Source organism: Cebidichthys violaceus, unplaced genomic scaffold (genome assembly GCF_023349555.1).
Source record: "Cebidichthys violaceus isolate CVI_PGR_0920_01 unplaced genomic scaffold, fCebVio1.0.p SCAF_1, whole genome shotgun sequence".
Lineage (NCBI taxonomy): Eukaryota > Metazoa > Chordata > Actinopteri > Perciformes > Stichaeidae > Cebidichthys > Cebidichthys violaceus.
In genome coordinates, this window is record NW_027176262.1 from 19,856,017 (window position 1) to 19,871,604 (window position 15,588).

The 15,588-nt window shown below is 43.9% G+C and overlaps 1 protein-coding gene across 2 annotated transcripts in view; it reads left to right on the plus strand.

Annotated features, from left to right (window-relative positions):
* Positions 1–296: 296 nt before the first annotated feature.
* The window catches only part of LOC137875073 (rho GTPase-activating protein 42), a 55,954-nt gene continuing 40,662 nt past the window's right edge, over positions 297–15,588 (plus strand). For both annotated transcript variants that reach the window (XM_068714033.1, XM_068714042.1), the window contains exon 1: positions 297–564. In XM_068714033.1, the coding sequence (XP_068570134.1) occupies positions 411–564 (154 nt within the window). In that variant the 5' untranslated portion in view covers positions 297–410. The remainder of the gene's footprint in view (positions 565–15,588) is intronic.

Sequence of the window (15,588 nt, forward strand, 5' to 3'; positions counted from 1 at the left end):
TAGCCCGCCTATGTATACGTTTCATTTAATTGTACTGCTTGTATGCATGTGAAGTGTTGTTTTTGTAAAGTATTTTCATTTTGAACTACGTAGGTTGACGTGTAAAATCTAGTCCCTGAATGTTTGAGAACAGAGACCGACCGCTGGTGCACAGAAACTGTTTCAAACTATCCGAAACTAACCAGCAGGAGTCACACAACCACTATTTTTTTCGAAAGGTAGCCCAAAAAAAAAAAAATCAAAGCGGAAGTGAGGGACGAAGCGGAGCTGCAAAACTTTTTTTTTGGGGGGGGGACTTGCAGAGTGAGACGGCCGCATCACAACGGCACTACGTGATGCAAAGTACACACAAACAACGTGTATACTTCGAGTAAAGTTTGAAAGGAAACTTCGTCGTTGAGGTAGCTACGATGGGACTCCCCACTTTGGAGTTCAGTGACTCTTTCCTGGACAGTCCGGACTTCAGGGAGCGTCTCAAATGCCACGAAATCGAGCTGGAGCGGACCAATAAATTCATCAAAGAGCTAATCAAGGATGGGAACATGCTAATCACTGCGCTCAAGAGTAAGTAGTCCTTTAACGCTCCTACGGGTTCAGGAATAACCTTTTTTAAAGAAGCTGTAACTACCTGAAAGCCACGGGCGACCTGTAATTAGCGGGTGCATTCATTACACCGTGTTTTAAGTCCACTGTGTCAGTGTCTCAACGGTTCCGTCCCTCGGTGAAGCCAATGCCACCGCGAGCTCAATAAGCCCGTCGTCCCCCCGTTGGGAAACGTTTATATTGCGGGTGAAAAGGTTTAAGTCTGTACCCCACCTCCACACATTAATTCATTACTCCGGGGGGTTGTTATAATTCCAGGACTTTGTTTGCCTTTCTGTCTGGCTCTGCATGCATGCGTTGGTAAAGACTCTCTGTGGTGTGGCTGGTTTTACTCTGCTTTAATGCTCAGAGGTAGAATAAGCTCCTGTACGTTCATGATACGTCACTGACTTATGAGTGTCCTGATGAGGATGCTCGCGCTTCAGTCGCGGCTCACTGTCCTCTCGATCTCAAATACCACCGTGCGGATTTAAGTGGACTTCCTGTTCGTGCTGTAAGTGTCCCCGAAGGGACCGAAGTTTTTGGTCTGCTCCCGTCAAAAGTGTGTCTGTGAAATGGAGAAAGATTAGAAATATTGGCCTAATAAATATGGAAAGTAGCCGGCTGCTAGAGGAGGATGGGGAGGCCGACAGCGGAGTGTTGAATAGTGCACTCACTGACCCGTCACTCGGGGCTGTAGTTCTTCTTCTCCCACTGCTCAACCTCACATGGCCCTGTCAACCTTTACTGGGAGACATCATCATCCTGTTCATGCTTTCACTCTTCATCACCATTTCTACACAACATGTGCTGTACATGTTGGGTCATTCATGCACAGTAAAATACCACCCATAGTGGACGTATTGACGGGGGTTAAAGCTGCCATATCTTAACTCCTTCTTTTCCACGCGAAAGCATTAAATATTTACATTTTATTAGCTTTAACATGCAGCCTTATTAGACTGCGTGTGCACATCTACATAGTTTTTGTGCCAGAAATATTGATCCATGATGTGAAGTGCCGTACGCCAAGCAAGATTGGCCTTTTTGTATTTGATGATCGATGATCTTGTTATCCTTAGAATATTATTAATTATGCTTTTTTTTTTGAGAAATAAACACAGACGACTAAAGCATAAGACGGTTCCTTTACTCACCAAAACTTCCTTTACTTTCTCAAAGTGTCATTCACAGTTTTTCTCAATCGCTTTGACCAATTAGTGAAATCGTCTGAACCTTCAGTGTAAGATCAAAACTCTACTGCACGTCTGCGAACAGTAGTTCACCCTAAAAAAATATATATAGCGCTGAACGACAGTGGCATCCCATCGGCCACTTTTCCATCTCAGCGTCACTCCAAAACATTTCATTCATGCTTCAAAACCTTATTGTGTCACTCAATTGGCCTCCACCAGTAGAATGAGAAGTGTCACCGTGGCAGTCGAACCTGGAAATGTTTCTTTTGTGCACATATTTTTTTTTTTTTGTTGTCGACACCGAAGGCTCACTGTGCTGTACAACAAATGTCCGGTTTGTCCCGCTGAATGCCGTCATGCATGGCGCTGAGCTTTTCACATTCCGAATTCAACCGCAGGTAAAAGTTTCCCGGGGAAAAAGTCAGAACTGCACAAAACTGTAGTTAACATAAAAGTGATGTGCATATTTCCGTCTAACGGTGTTACATGCACTGTGTGGAGTTTTATTAACACTTCTTTTGCACATGTGCCAAAACACGAGTAAATCAAATCTCTTAAGAACTAATTGTTCAGAGATAAAAAAACCAAAAACAATTGTCATTCAAGAGTTGAGGAGAAGCCGTTGTAGTGAGATACACGCTGTTTGTTCACACTGTTTCAGCTCCATGTCTCTATGGGTACGTCAACAAAAAACGGTGAGGAGCACTTAACATTTGGGTCATCATGCCTTACAGCTGGAAGAATCTATTTCTGAGGGCAGCTGTAGGCCAAACCCATTTCTTTTTTCTTTTCTTTTTTTTTTTCCGTCAGTGGGCAGGGCACCACAGGTGGACAGGAATGCCCTGCTGAATGGTTTATTCATGGCAGGATGTCTGAGGACCAATACCAAATAAGACCTCAACGCTCCAGGTTGTGCTACGCATAGAAGACAGTGGCAAGAGAACTGAGACTTTGACTGCCTTTGATTGGTTTATTGATGCATAAAAAACGGTTTACTCTAGACCTTATTGGATCCCGCCCTTCGTGTCCCAGGAGTCCTGTCTCTTGAGAAATTAATAGTTAAAATAGAGGAATGTAAAATCAACAGGAGATGCACCTCAACGTGTAAACTTTTGTAATAAATAACCCCAAATACCGTGGCCACATCTCAACCAGTGATAGAAGTGAATCTGTGGGTTGTATTTGTCTTGTGGAACGGTCCTTTTAACTGGAAAGCCCAGTTTCAGTCGGGGGCGGAGTGGGAAGCCAACAGACGGAAGTAAATTATTGATGGTCTTTAACTTGGGACGCCACAGAGGTTTATGACCCTTTATGACCCGCCAGCAGTGGAGACATTACCGGAAGACCTTTAATGGACCCCCCTTTTTTTAAATAGCAATCATCTCATGTTTCAAAATTGAATAGTAAACCATAATTCATCCGTCTTAACTTGTGCCGTCGGTGCGAACGAGGCCCAGTTGAGCCGTGGTTGACTTTCATGTTAATACGTTACCTGTAAAATGGTCCTACGCATTACTGAGACATTGATTTTACTGTTGCAGTTTCTAATGGGTGTGTAACTACACTGTGTGTGTGTGTGTGTGTGTGTGTGTGTGTGTGTGTGTGTGTGTGTGTGTGTCTGTGTCTGTGTGTTTAATATTCATGTGCACGGGAAGTCAGTCATATGTTTAAAGGCAGCTTGGTTAGAAATGGTGCTTTGTCTCTTAGTTACTTCTTTGTCGGGTTTAATCATAGCATCAAATTAATTAGCGTCAATCATCTCGGGGCCTTTTCATGAGCTAAATGTACAACTCACCTCTATTACCTTTTTTGCCTCCCCTCTATGTAAACCGGGTGCTAAAACACATTGTAGTCTTAAATCATAAATCCATTATAATGTATGTATTAAAGCTCACGAGGAGGATTGTGGGCTAAACATTCCCAAATCCCATTCCATTCTGAATGTATTCATGTATTTGTCGGTGTGGATAATGTGTTCCGGGTACGAGTGTCTATCTGCAGATGCAGTAAATAGCTTCGCCTTACCGTCTGTGTCTGGCACTGACTGTTCACACCTGGTGTAAATAACAACCGCTGACTTTTATTAATCCCTCTGCATGACGGCAGTAAGTGAAAACACTAAAGGTACTAATTATTCCTTTGTGGGTCGGGTGGGAGAAACCACAGATACGAGGCGAATCATGACACATTTCAGATGTGGTGGGTTAGTGTGTCTACGAAGCACCTGGGCAGCCAGGCAGCGCTGGAGGCTGACGTACACTTGAAATCTATGCCGCGATGTGTGTGAGGTAACACCGTCATGCAAAAATGTAAATTTGACCGCTAAAAAGAAAAATATACATATATGAGAGCGATCATCCGATCAGCTGACATGTGCTGAGCTCTACCGTTCTCATGTCTCTATGATAAATATGAAGCAGCAGCTGGTTAAAAACATAATCATGGAATAAACTGAAAAAGACATATATACAAAATGATTGACATGGCAGAGGAATTATGCACCTCATCCATCATGGTTGTATATCAGAACCAGAACACCTCCTCATGTTTATCACTTCACATCAAACACACACAGAGCACCGCGGGCATCCCATTTGCAGTCTTCTTTCTCACCACCTGTCATGTACTGTAAATCCCACATTCATGACCATTTTTAGCCGGCGATGGACGCGGCCAGCTCCCCAAGAAAAAATAAATAAATAAAGAATACTTCAGACCGTGTAGCTCGCCATCTAGCTCGATGACTCTTCTCCCAACAAAGAACTCGTTTAATTTGCTCTTCGTCCTTTCCCGCTGAGCCTGTAAACGTCTCGTGTTCGAGCCGGTGTCCTCCTGAGAGTGGCTGCTGTACAAGCGGGCCAATTGATTTAGAGGACAAGCTTCACAACATCCTTTCAGAGTGATGTCACAGTTGCTCCGTCCATATTTCCGAAGGACCGGTTAAAAACTGAGTTGCTGGCAAAAAAATAAAATTAATAAATGGGAGTATTGTAAAAGAGCTGTTTGAAAAGTGGCACTGCCAAGACACCGAGCATCATCGTGTGGTATGTCAGCTATAGAGCGTGCCCAGTATGGATCACATTTTAATTCCATTGATGAATGTGTGTGTGGAAAACACAGTGAGCTGAAGGCCCCACAGCTGGTCCCAGTGCAGTGATGGAGTCCTCAGAGACCCGCTCAGACTCGGGCAGCCCCTGGGCGACGGCTCGTGCCCTTCACACATAATTTGTACACATTTGCAAAATAACGAGCCGACCGCTTGTTCGCAGCTGTAGCAGGTAGGGCATGCAGAATGCACACATTTTAAGGTGCAAAGTCAAAAGTTTTTTGTCTTCTCTTCAGTTATTCTTAAAACCTTTTTTATTTTTCTTGCTGCTCTTCAAAAAGAAACTTGAATCGGAGTAAGCGCTTCATTTTTCATAAGCCTTAAAGAATGCAGCCGGATTAGCCCGGTTTCAACTAGCAGACAGCCCGTTATTATGTCAGCGGAGCCTCTGCCACCACCCCGCGCCCACGCCTGCTCACCAGCCAGAGTGATGCTTCCTCCCGGGGACACATGCAGTAATGAATGGCTGACACGCACGGGTGTTATTATAGAACCCCCCCCCCCCCCCCCCCCCCAAAAAAAAAATGCAGGATTTAGCAAGTCTGCAAACGGCTTCTTAACTGTGCCTGCATAATTCTGAGGCATTCATGCAACTTGATATAGCTAAAATGAGTCACTGTTCTATTAGTTGGTGACGTGACGCGTAGGCCTTTTTTTTCTTCTTCTTCTTCTTCTTCTTAAAAGTGATTTCACAACAGCTCTCTCAGCTTTGGGAACTCTTGCCTGTTTGTTTGTCTGAGGACAGATGATGCTCCCAAGGCTCCGCCACAGGAAGTGTCCTGTAAACATGCTTGTGTAACCATCCCCCCCCCCCCCCTCCTCCTCCTGCAGATATCATTTGGCCGGACATCGTTCCTCCTCACTGTGGGTGTATGTGTTCTCTGTTCTCTCCGCGTGCGCGTGTGTGCTTGCGCGTCTTTCTCGGACTGCGACCGTGAAGCAGATTGTGTGTCGCAGGATTATTTTTTTGAGTTTTCATAACGCACTGCTGCTGCTGTGACTACTCGGATGAGTTTGAACTCGTGTAATGGAAACAGAATATACAGGAGTACAATGTGCGGCTCGTTTAGCAATAAAGCTCTGCGCGGGCCTCCCGTGTTCTCGTGGACAGATTTTGCTAAAAAGGGATTAGACGTTGTATTCCTTAAAGCCGCCTCCCCTCAGACTACGCGGGGGGAAATGTGTTAGACTCCAGATTCGAGGTCTGTTCTGAAGCGCTCTGTTGTTCCCCTGTCAGTCAAAGTGATTGCCACACCGCTCCCGCGCCTCACGCCGGTGCTTTTGTTGCTTTCATCAGACTGAAAAAGGATAAGGGGGCGCGTTTGTGTTTGTCCTCCACAACATTCATTATTTGAGCCCAGTGCTGTGTTTCCCCCCCCCCCCAAACAAATGCAATGCTAGTCTATTAGGAGGAGATACCTTAGTCACATTGTCTTGCAGTACTTTTGCTCGGGTGAACACGTGATTTGTGTGGGCTAACTCGTGCAGACTCGGCTGGCAACCAACGGTACCAGCGTGCTTTACATTCTGAGATTGTGCGTGGTGAAAGGCGGGCAATTTGTCGACTTAGACTACGCGGATGCTAAACTCAGACTTGGGATGGCACATTGGAAAGTCTCCAGCGTGAGTTGCCAAGTTCTGTCAGGAAGACAATGGGGGGTTAAATTAGCTTTGCACGCCTTCTTTTTTTTTTATTTAGAATTTTCTCAGTGTTCTGTGCTGATTGCGCTTGCCTTGATGAGAGCAAGAACACCTCACTCAAAATAGACGCATTGTCAAATCTTATTTGTGTGAAAATCTTTTTTCGTTCCTCTCTCGACTCGCTCTAGAGGGCTGATGGATGGTGGAGGCTGGCCTGGGCCGGCTTTTTTTTTTTTTTTTTTCCATCCTAGCTGAATCGCAGTGCTAATAACTCAGATCTTTTTCTTTGGAGCTTAAGAACAGGCCGCAGCATTGCATCAGCTTCATATCAAAGAGCCGCTGTCAGCTTATTCCATTTCTTCAATAGTTTTAAACAATGTAGATAACAATGCAGAAGTGCAGTCTGCAGAGATAGGTGGGTAAAGGTAACGTTCTGATCATCAGTGGCCTGTGCATCGCTGAAATATACACTGCCTGGCCAAAAAAAAAGTCACCACCTAAAAAAAAGGTCACACACTCTAATATTTTGTTGGACCGCCTTTAGCTTTGATTACGGCACGCATTCGCTGTGGCATTGTTTCGAAAAGCTTCTGCAATGTCACAAGATTTATTTCCATCCAGTGTTGCATTAATTTCTCACCAAGATCTTGTATTGATGATGGTAGAGTCTGACCGCTGCACAAAGCCTTCTCCAGCACATCCCAAAGATTCTCAATGGGGTTAAGGTCTGGACTCTGTGTTGGCCAATCCATGTGTGAAAATGATGTCTCATGCTCCCTGAACCACTCTTTCACAATTTGAGCCCGATGAATCCTGGCATTGTCATCTTGGAATATGCCCGTGCCATCAGGGAAGAAAAAATCCATTGATGGAATAACCTGGTCATTCAGTATATTCAGGTAGTCAGCTGACCTCATTCTTTGAGCACATACTGTTGCTGAACCTAGACCTGACCAACTGCAGCAACCCCAGATCATAGCACTGCCCCCACAGGCTTGTACAGTAGGCACTAGGCATGATGATCCAGGTGGCGACTTTTTTTTTGGCCAGGCAGTGTATGTACATCAATCGACTTAAGTAGCCAATAGTCGGCACACGTATAGTCATTCTAGATTACTGGTTATTTCATGGAAACACCAGTTTGCTTCAGTGTCATGCCTCGAAAAAGGAAGTTAAGTTCCCTGAACATGTCTTTAACACCAACCCAAACTCCCTTGCTTGCTTTGGAAGCCAGTGATGTGAAAACGTTTTTTAACAGCCAAATCACCAACTGCTGTTTTAATAGTAGAACATCCTGTATCACTGCACCACAGAGACCGTGTTCTCTAATCTCTTCCATTCATGTTTTATTCAGCCGAGAGCTCTCTGCAACTTAACAATTGGTCCGCAGGTTGACCAACTGCTACCTAAAGTAGCAGCCAGTGTGCAGCTGTTAGATAAGGCCTTGTTTCAGGTTGGCGGCGGAAAACGCTCCGTTTGCCGCTGGAGTGCCAAGGCCCGTCTGGTTACTTTCAAACCACCTGCTGGGCAACTGACAGGCGAAGGCTACAGTAAACAGGTGCAAGAGGCTTGTACCTGAAGGCCCCCCCCCTCCCCCGTTACGATCCCTCCAAATGGAATCAAAGCAGAAACAATGCGCCCTACTGTTGCATCAAAGACATCTCCTGGTCTCTCATTAATCCGGGTGCATAGAGGCGTTCTCCTTTGAAGAGCGTCTCATCGGAAATCAGCAGGGTCTCGCTGACGAGGCCGAGTGTTTCAACAGTAGTGCGTCTGACTCTGTAGAAGACCGATATGTGTGTGTGCCGTGAGGGCATTGCGAGTCGTGTCGGGGGAAGAGTACATGTGTCGCCGCTTGTCAAAAGCTGAAGTCGCTTTTTAACGGAACACATTTCAGCCCGTGTTTTTAAAAGCTTTTGCGCGCCTCTTTGTGTTAGAGCACTTCATTAGAACCCCGAAGAATATTATTGGCAGGTGAGGAAGAACAACAGGGATGCTGCTCAGCAATTAGTGCTGTGATGAGTAAGTTAGTAACATAACACAGAAGTGCTGGAAGTGCAGAACGCCGGCGTCCCAGCATGCCTGAACATGTGCCAGCCGACAGGACATTTTTGAAATACTTAATGCTTAAAGTACTTGCAGGCAAAGTGTTTGCCTGTAATTGTTTTTGTCTAACAAAATATCATAAAAGCTTTGTGAAAAAGGACTGTGGAGGTACTAACCGTGATTCCATTCACATCTTCCATGTGCATTTTGATGTGTTGCATTCGCAAATCTATACCGAAATGGCAAAATTCCATAAAACAAAGAGCCGATGCACTAAATAAGTAGTCAACATTACACGTGACTGATCAGCTGTTTCCACTGTCATATTTAGATTTTCTTTGTCTCCAGACAACATGAAACGCTCCCAATCGAGGCTCACGTGAAAGAACAATTAAAACTCATCCAATTGAAACAGATTCCTGAAGCCCTCTCTCCATGTTTCTCTCGTATCGGATCGGACGAGGCGACTTGTCTTTGTTTCCAGTTCGTTCCAGCCGTTCAAGTCCAGCTGTAGCGCCACCTTCTGACCGAACTGCGCCCCAGCCGAGATTAATCTCTCCGAACCAGTTGGTGGAAAAAAAAAGCGCCTTATTCGCATTTTTTTTGCTCCATTTGTTTGCTTAAAGTTCGCTTGACAATCGAATGGAAACACCATCTCCTGTTTCTGCATCTGTCACATCACTGTTGCTCTGTTTCAAGCTTCACGTCTGCTCTTTGTTAGTGCAGTTTGTCTGTGATTTCTTCACACTTTTTATATATTTGTTAACCAATGCCCTTGCAATTTAGGTCCAAATGCGTTGGAGTCCTTCGAGGCAGAAGGAAACCTGAAGCAGTTCAAAGACAACAGCTGTTCATTTGACCACCTTTGTATTCTAAAATGTTGAAGTTCTCATGACTAACAAGGTTGGTTAATGAGTAAGTTTAGAGCCAGGCAATGTTCTGAGATACTGGTATACTGATGTATTTGCAGTACCATTGCCTATACCAAGTTTGATAATAAAGATGCGTTAATGACACGATAACACATTGAGCCAAGAGTAAAGCATTTGTGTAGTATAGTTTGATATTACCTGTATGACAGATACACATATAAATGCTACATTAAAAACCTCAGGACTGCACATGCACGGAAGTCAAACTGTGAAAATCTGAAATCAAATCTGATTTGCTGTTGCAGAACGCGTGCGCGTCCTTAAATGATCACCGTTGTCCTAATCAAAGCCATCGCGCACCACAGCTGTTTGCCAGAGAGCTGCAGACTCCCCTGCAGTGCTGTCTGTGTTTTGTCAGGGGTTTGTCAGCAGATGGAATTTTTGGTGGTAGCCTACGCGGTTGCCCTGGAGACGAGATAAAGGGTATACCCCGGGGGGGGGGTGGTGACTGACAGCCATAGTCCTCTTCCTCACATCTAACCCGAGGAGCTGCTCCATCCGGCCACGGCTCGGCCGGGTGGTCGGCGTGCCGCTCTGTGGTGTAAAACCCGTGCAGGAGGACGGCGCCGCGCCACCGCTGCTGCTCCGTGTGTGAAGAAGCATTACTGCAGGTCAAATACAAAGTGTTTTGTTGAAACTTGCATGCAGGGGTGAGATAAAACGTTTTGCTAAGTGTCATAAAATTAGAAGGCACTATTTTAAGGCGGTGGTATAAATAGTGTATTAATGAGTCAAAATTTCTAAAATAGGTATTTTTATTTTTTTTATTTTTTTTACCGCTGTTACTCGTGCTTCAATAGCTCTTTCGTTCCTTTTTTCTCAGTGTTACACTTCATGTGGTAAATGCCGTCTTCAGATTCCGACCTCATCAAAGAAGCTTCTCTCCTTTTATCACTCCACTGCACAGAACAGCTCTTTTTTTTCCCCACACATGCTCAGAGTGGAGTGCACCTTCCTCCGTCAGAGGAGACGGAGAGGAGTAAGATGAAATACCTGCGAATTCTCTTTTTCCTATACACGCGAAAGAAGATGCCTCTTTTCTTTCTTTCTTTTTTTTATCCCTTTCCTCACCGATGGAAGCATTTCTGGCCCGCTGCTGTGCGCCTCTGTTACATCAACGTCACCTGTGAGGAGGTGTTATTTACTGTAATACTTGTAATATAGCCACTTACGGCATGACGAGCCTGCGCAGAGCACCATAAACATGAAAAGTGGAGTTTTTGGGGTGTTTAATGCACTTGCCTTGTCATTTAGTTCACTATAAACTATATTTGCTCAGTTGAAAAGCTTATGAACACAAACTTAATTCCTCAGTCGACTTAAATATTTGGATGCAGAACACCAACAGTTAGCATTTAAACATTTAAACCGGTCAAACAGCGTGGCAGCAGGGGGCTTTGCCTGCATTGTTTACACAGAGATCATTCCTTTCCTGCTTGCCTAAGGTTAAAAAATAAATACGCTGTTCATTTATCTTCCTTTATACCGATTCCGTTCCCATTTATCTTTGCTGCTCGCTCTCGTGATCACTTCAACTGAGTCACTTTCTTTTTAACCGCTCGAGCAACATTTCCCGCCGCACCCACTAATGAGCGGAGGGCCCAAATCATTCGTGGTGATTCCCAAACTTCGTAAATTATGCATGTGGACAGAAAACAAACACCAAATTGTTGTGCCAGGTCTTTCTTGAGCATTGCCTCTAATTAAAGCACGGTACATATTTACTCAGGCATACGTTCACATTGAGGTATAGCAGCAGCATGGTGTTACAGGAGAGCCTCGTCCTTAAGCGCTGCTGGTGTATGCTGCGTCTGAAATCCTACACGGTACTTATCGAGACTGTTGAGGCCCGTTGCCTTAGAGTGGGGATGCAAAACGAAACCAACATTTGGATATTTATCAAGTTATTAAACTGTTTTCTCTCTCTTAAAGCCAGCAAAAGCAAGCAGCATGCATGGAGTCACGCACAGGATGCTGCTGTAAAAAATGAACAGCGAGCTTGACTGATCGTGATGGTAGTGCACATTATTTTAGATGGCGTTAACGGCTCGCTATCACTTCTCCTTCTACTCCAAGTGAGGCGAGTGAGTCAACTGGCCAAAGCTTGTGGGTGCTGTAGTCTTTTGTTCCACAGGAATACAGAAAAAACGTTCTGCCCAATGGGAGCTGTAGCAGTGGACCGCTAATGCTAAATGCTAAATGCTGAAATGATCATAATTTATTATTTTGTTGAAGTGATGGAGCGCTCAGAATGTACCACCAAGTACAATTACAGACATCATGTGAATGTTTTTTTTTTTTTTTCTGCAATAAAAAGGAGCCAAGCTTCTCAAATGTTAAATGTGTTTGCACCAAGAAGTTTCTGCTAGTTTTAGCCTCTTTTCAAGGAATTAAAAGGTTCCTTCAGCCCGTTGTTGTATGCGTTACCATAGCAGTGCAAAGATTAGGAAAATTAGTTTTAGTAATCTGAAAAACCTGTTGAAGGTTTCTCACTGTGATGACATTTACTGCTGCGTGGTATTTACTGATGAACGCTGGATGTAATGAATGAAACTGTTTGTCTCCACGGTGAATAATCGGAGTGTTTGATGGTTATTTATTTGTGCTTTGGAAAGTAACGGTTCTGAAACATTCAGAAGAACAAAACTTTTTGTATTCGTATTCACAGCACAGCCGCGTTGTCTCCGTCTTTTGCCCTGTTAGCTTACTCTTGCCATCTCACTCTCTTATTTTTTTTTTTTTTTTTTAAAGAGTCGGGAAGCTGACGCTAAAGGATAATTTTACTTTTAATATCAATAAACAAACTGCCCAGACCAGGGCCATTTTTGAAGGGTAAAATGTCCCTGGAACTAAATTTAGACGCAATGAGTTCTTCAAAAGGCTCCGAGTCTGTGGTTGAAAAGTATGACTAAATCAAAACGCATTTAATTCAAATCAGGAACCATCTGATTGAAGAATAAGTAAACGAGACTCATCAGTTCGCTACATATGAACGTCTGGTGTTCGGGTAAACATAAGCAGACTTGATATTGGCTACTGTGTCTTAAATATTATTACAAAGAAAGCAAAGAGCAGATGATCATGTTGATTGTCTCATAGTTTTTAAGGTTGACTCCATTCCTTGGTTTTTGGTGGCTATCCGTCCGGCCCTCCGTTGACTGTAACAATAGCTTTGTTTTGTGAGGAACGTCTTAGCTAAAACATCATCCATTATTGATGGCATCTCCAGACGACTGCAGCGAGCTATCGATTTCAAATCAGCAGCCTTTGAGTCAAAGCAGGAATGATAGGACCTCACAATACAGCTCGTGGAAAAAAAAAAAAAAAGAAAAAAAAAAAGTTCCACTCAGGGGCCCGACTCAGCAACATTCACAAGTGGTCAGACGCGCTCATTCAATATGGTGCAGATGTCTTTAAGAGCCTTTCAATCTGTGGTCTGAGTAAAAGTCTTGTTATTCTGCTCCGAGCAATAACTAAAATACACAGAGAGACAACGCAGCAAGGCTTTCCCTGTGGTTAAGGAGAAGATGCCCGCTCACAATTCTCACATGATTCTCTTTTATCAGGCTTTCCACGCAATTTATGTTCCCGTGGAGATGAGAGCATTGATTTTCGTGGGCTTTTAAGGCCGGTTTGTTCTTCGGGATGCCTGTTAGATAAACTGTTGTTGTCACTGTAGGAGCCGTGTAGGTTTCAACACCCAATCCATTATAAACTTAAACGCACTGGGAATTTGGAGGATAGTAATTTCATACCTTTTTAACTTTCAACCATCATTATTACGGTTGATGAAGTTTATCGGTTATTTTGGGGTAATCCGTTTTTATTCGTTAAAAAAATGTGTAGTTTGGTCGGGCACCACCAATACCATTACTGCTTTTATTTTGACCGAATGTCCCACTTTAGACTTTTTATGTTGTAGTAAACGTGGTTATATATGGAGTCCTCCTTAAGGGCTCTTACATGTACAATACCAAGCTCTGAAGCACAGAACAGTGTATCCATACAGTAATTACAGTTATAGACAGTATGCGGTGTATATTACTGTGTGCCTTTCCAGGCAGGAGGAGTCTTTGAAGTTCACAGTTTTTTTTTGAAGTGAAGACATCTCTGTCGGTGAGAGAAGAGAAGAAAAGGAGAGGAGCAATTAATGAGGCGCTGGATGTGAGAAAAGTGTGTTCATTTCAAACCGTGTGGGCTCCAAAACTAAAATGTCAGATTATTTCAGAACCTCTATTTTGCGTTTTAATTATAATTTCCGCTGAATTATGAAATGTTAAAAGCCTCCATTATGTGCTGCAGCTCCATCCCACTCTTTAAAGTACTCGTAAACATAGGTTACTTTCACCTAAGCAAGATACTGACAGTGCTGCCGCAGCGGACCCACACACTAACCTTTTATGTAACCGAGGTTTGAAACCTATTGAAATCAGTTGCATAATAAAAAAAAAAGAGAAATAAAATCAGAAGTGATTCATGCACTGGGTCAGCTATTCACTGGTCAGCACTGCAGTGACTTCGCCTCTTGGATTAGAAAGCAGTTTCATTGCTTTTCCTCCCAACATGTTTTTTTTTTTTTTTTTGTAAATCAGATGCAGATCATTATATTCATAGGCTTTCCTTTTATAGATCTAGATTTTCACACATGTATGAGTCATATTTAAAGGTGACCAGAGCATCAATACAGCAGCAAACAACTACCTGAGCACAGAATGCGGTCGCTCTCCCTCCGTGTGTGTTGTAATCTGAGCTTCTCTGTGCTTTGTTGACATAGCCGGGGCGGCCTTGTAGTGCATGTTAGTGCACGTGAGCGTGCCCCGCTGGCTAGCGCACGGCAGCCGCTCTGTGCTGTGCTCGACTCAGACGTGTAGCGCCCACCCTCGGGTGTAAACACTTTTAGCTCGGTCAGCACTTTTGCCGCAGTTTGCACCGTTAGCGCTGCTAACACCGTTAGCTGCGAGCCACCGGCTCAGCCGTCGCCACGTTGAGAGCTGCGTGCAGACAATAGATGTGCACAATAGATGTGCTCTGATTTTCCGATCCAGCAGAGTAGTTTTAGTAGAGCAGTGGTTATTTTTGTGTTGTACAATCATTGTTCAAACTCATTTCCAGGTCATAATAAAAAAAATCATGCCATTATAGACATGTGTCGAATGATTTAAACTGTATTTCAATGGTCATAAACATACTGCATTAAACCCATCCTGAGCATTAGGAGCAGTGGGCGGCTGTAAAGCGCCCGAGGAGCGACTTGAGGTTCAGAGGCTTGCTTAAGGGCACTGCGGCATGCCGACAGTAAGAGCCAAAGATCGAACCGCCACCCTAGTGGTTAAAGGACGACCTGGAGCGTCTGCTCCTCTGCCTCAACAAGATTTATGTTGAGCTGATACACAGAGTGATTTCAGAGAGGGGAACTGAAAAGCAGCAGTTAGGCAGTTCAGCAGTTATGGTGTTTAAGTTTTTGATACTCCACATAAACTTTTGGAAACTGTTATCTTATCTATGTAAAATAAAAAGAGTAGCTGGCTGTTTAATCTGAGAAAAATGGTAAATATAAATGTGATTTAGTGAAGTGGGGTTATTTTTTATGGGTGGTCAGGGTTCAGGAAATGAAGAAATAATTTTTTGTTTTCATGTTCCAGGGTTGTTCGTCCAAACGTACGTGCGCGATATCCCAGGAACGCCTGCAGGGGAATTTATTTTATATTTCGCACTAACGTGCACCCAATGATCGGCTGAGTCACTGTGACATCACAGAGCGAGTTTTTGGCCACAGCTCAAGAATCCATATGCTTATTATGACAATTTCACACGAATGCCATCATGTTGAAGTGCTGACGTTTTGGACAGACACGGACGTAAACCGCCACTTGACTGGTTGGCGGAGGTGTCGGCCTTAGGTGAGAGACTGTGACTCCTCTGACTCTAGAATGGACTTGTAACACTCTGGTTGACTCATCACTACAAACATTGAACAGTTGGTAAATTCCGGCTTATCATTCTCTTCAATGATTGCTAAGGCTCATGGGTACTGTGGAGTTTAGACCCATTCAACATACCAAACCGATGGACCAAAATTTCTCCT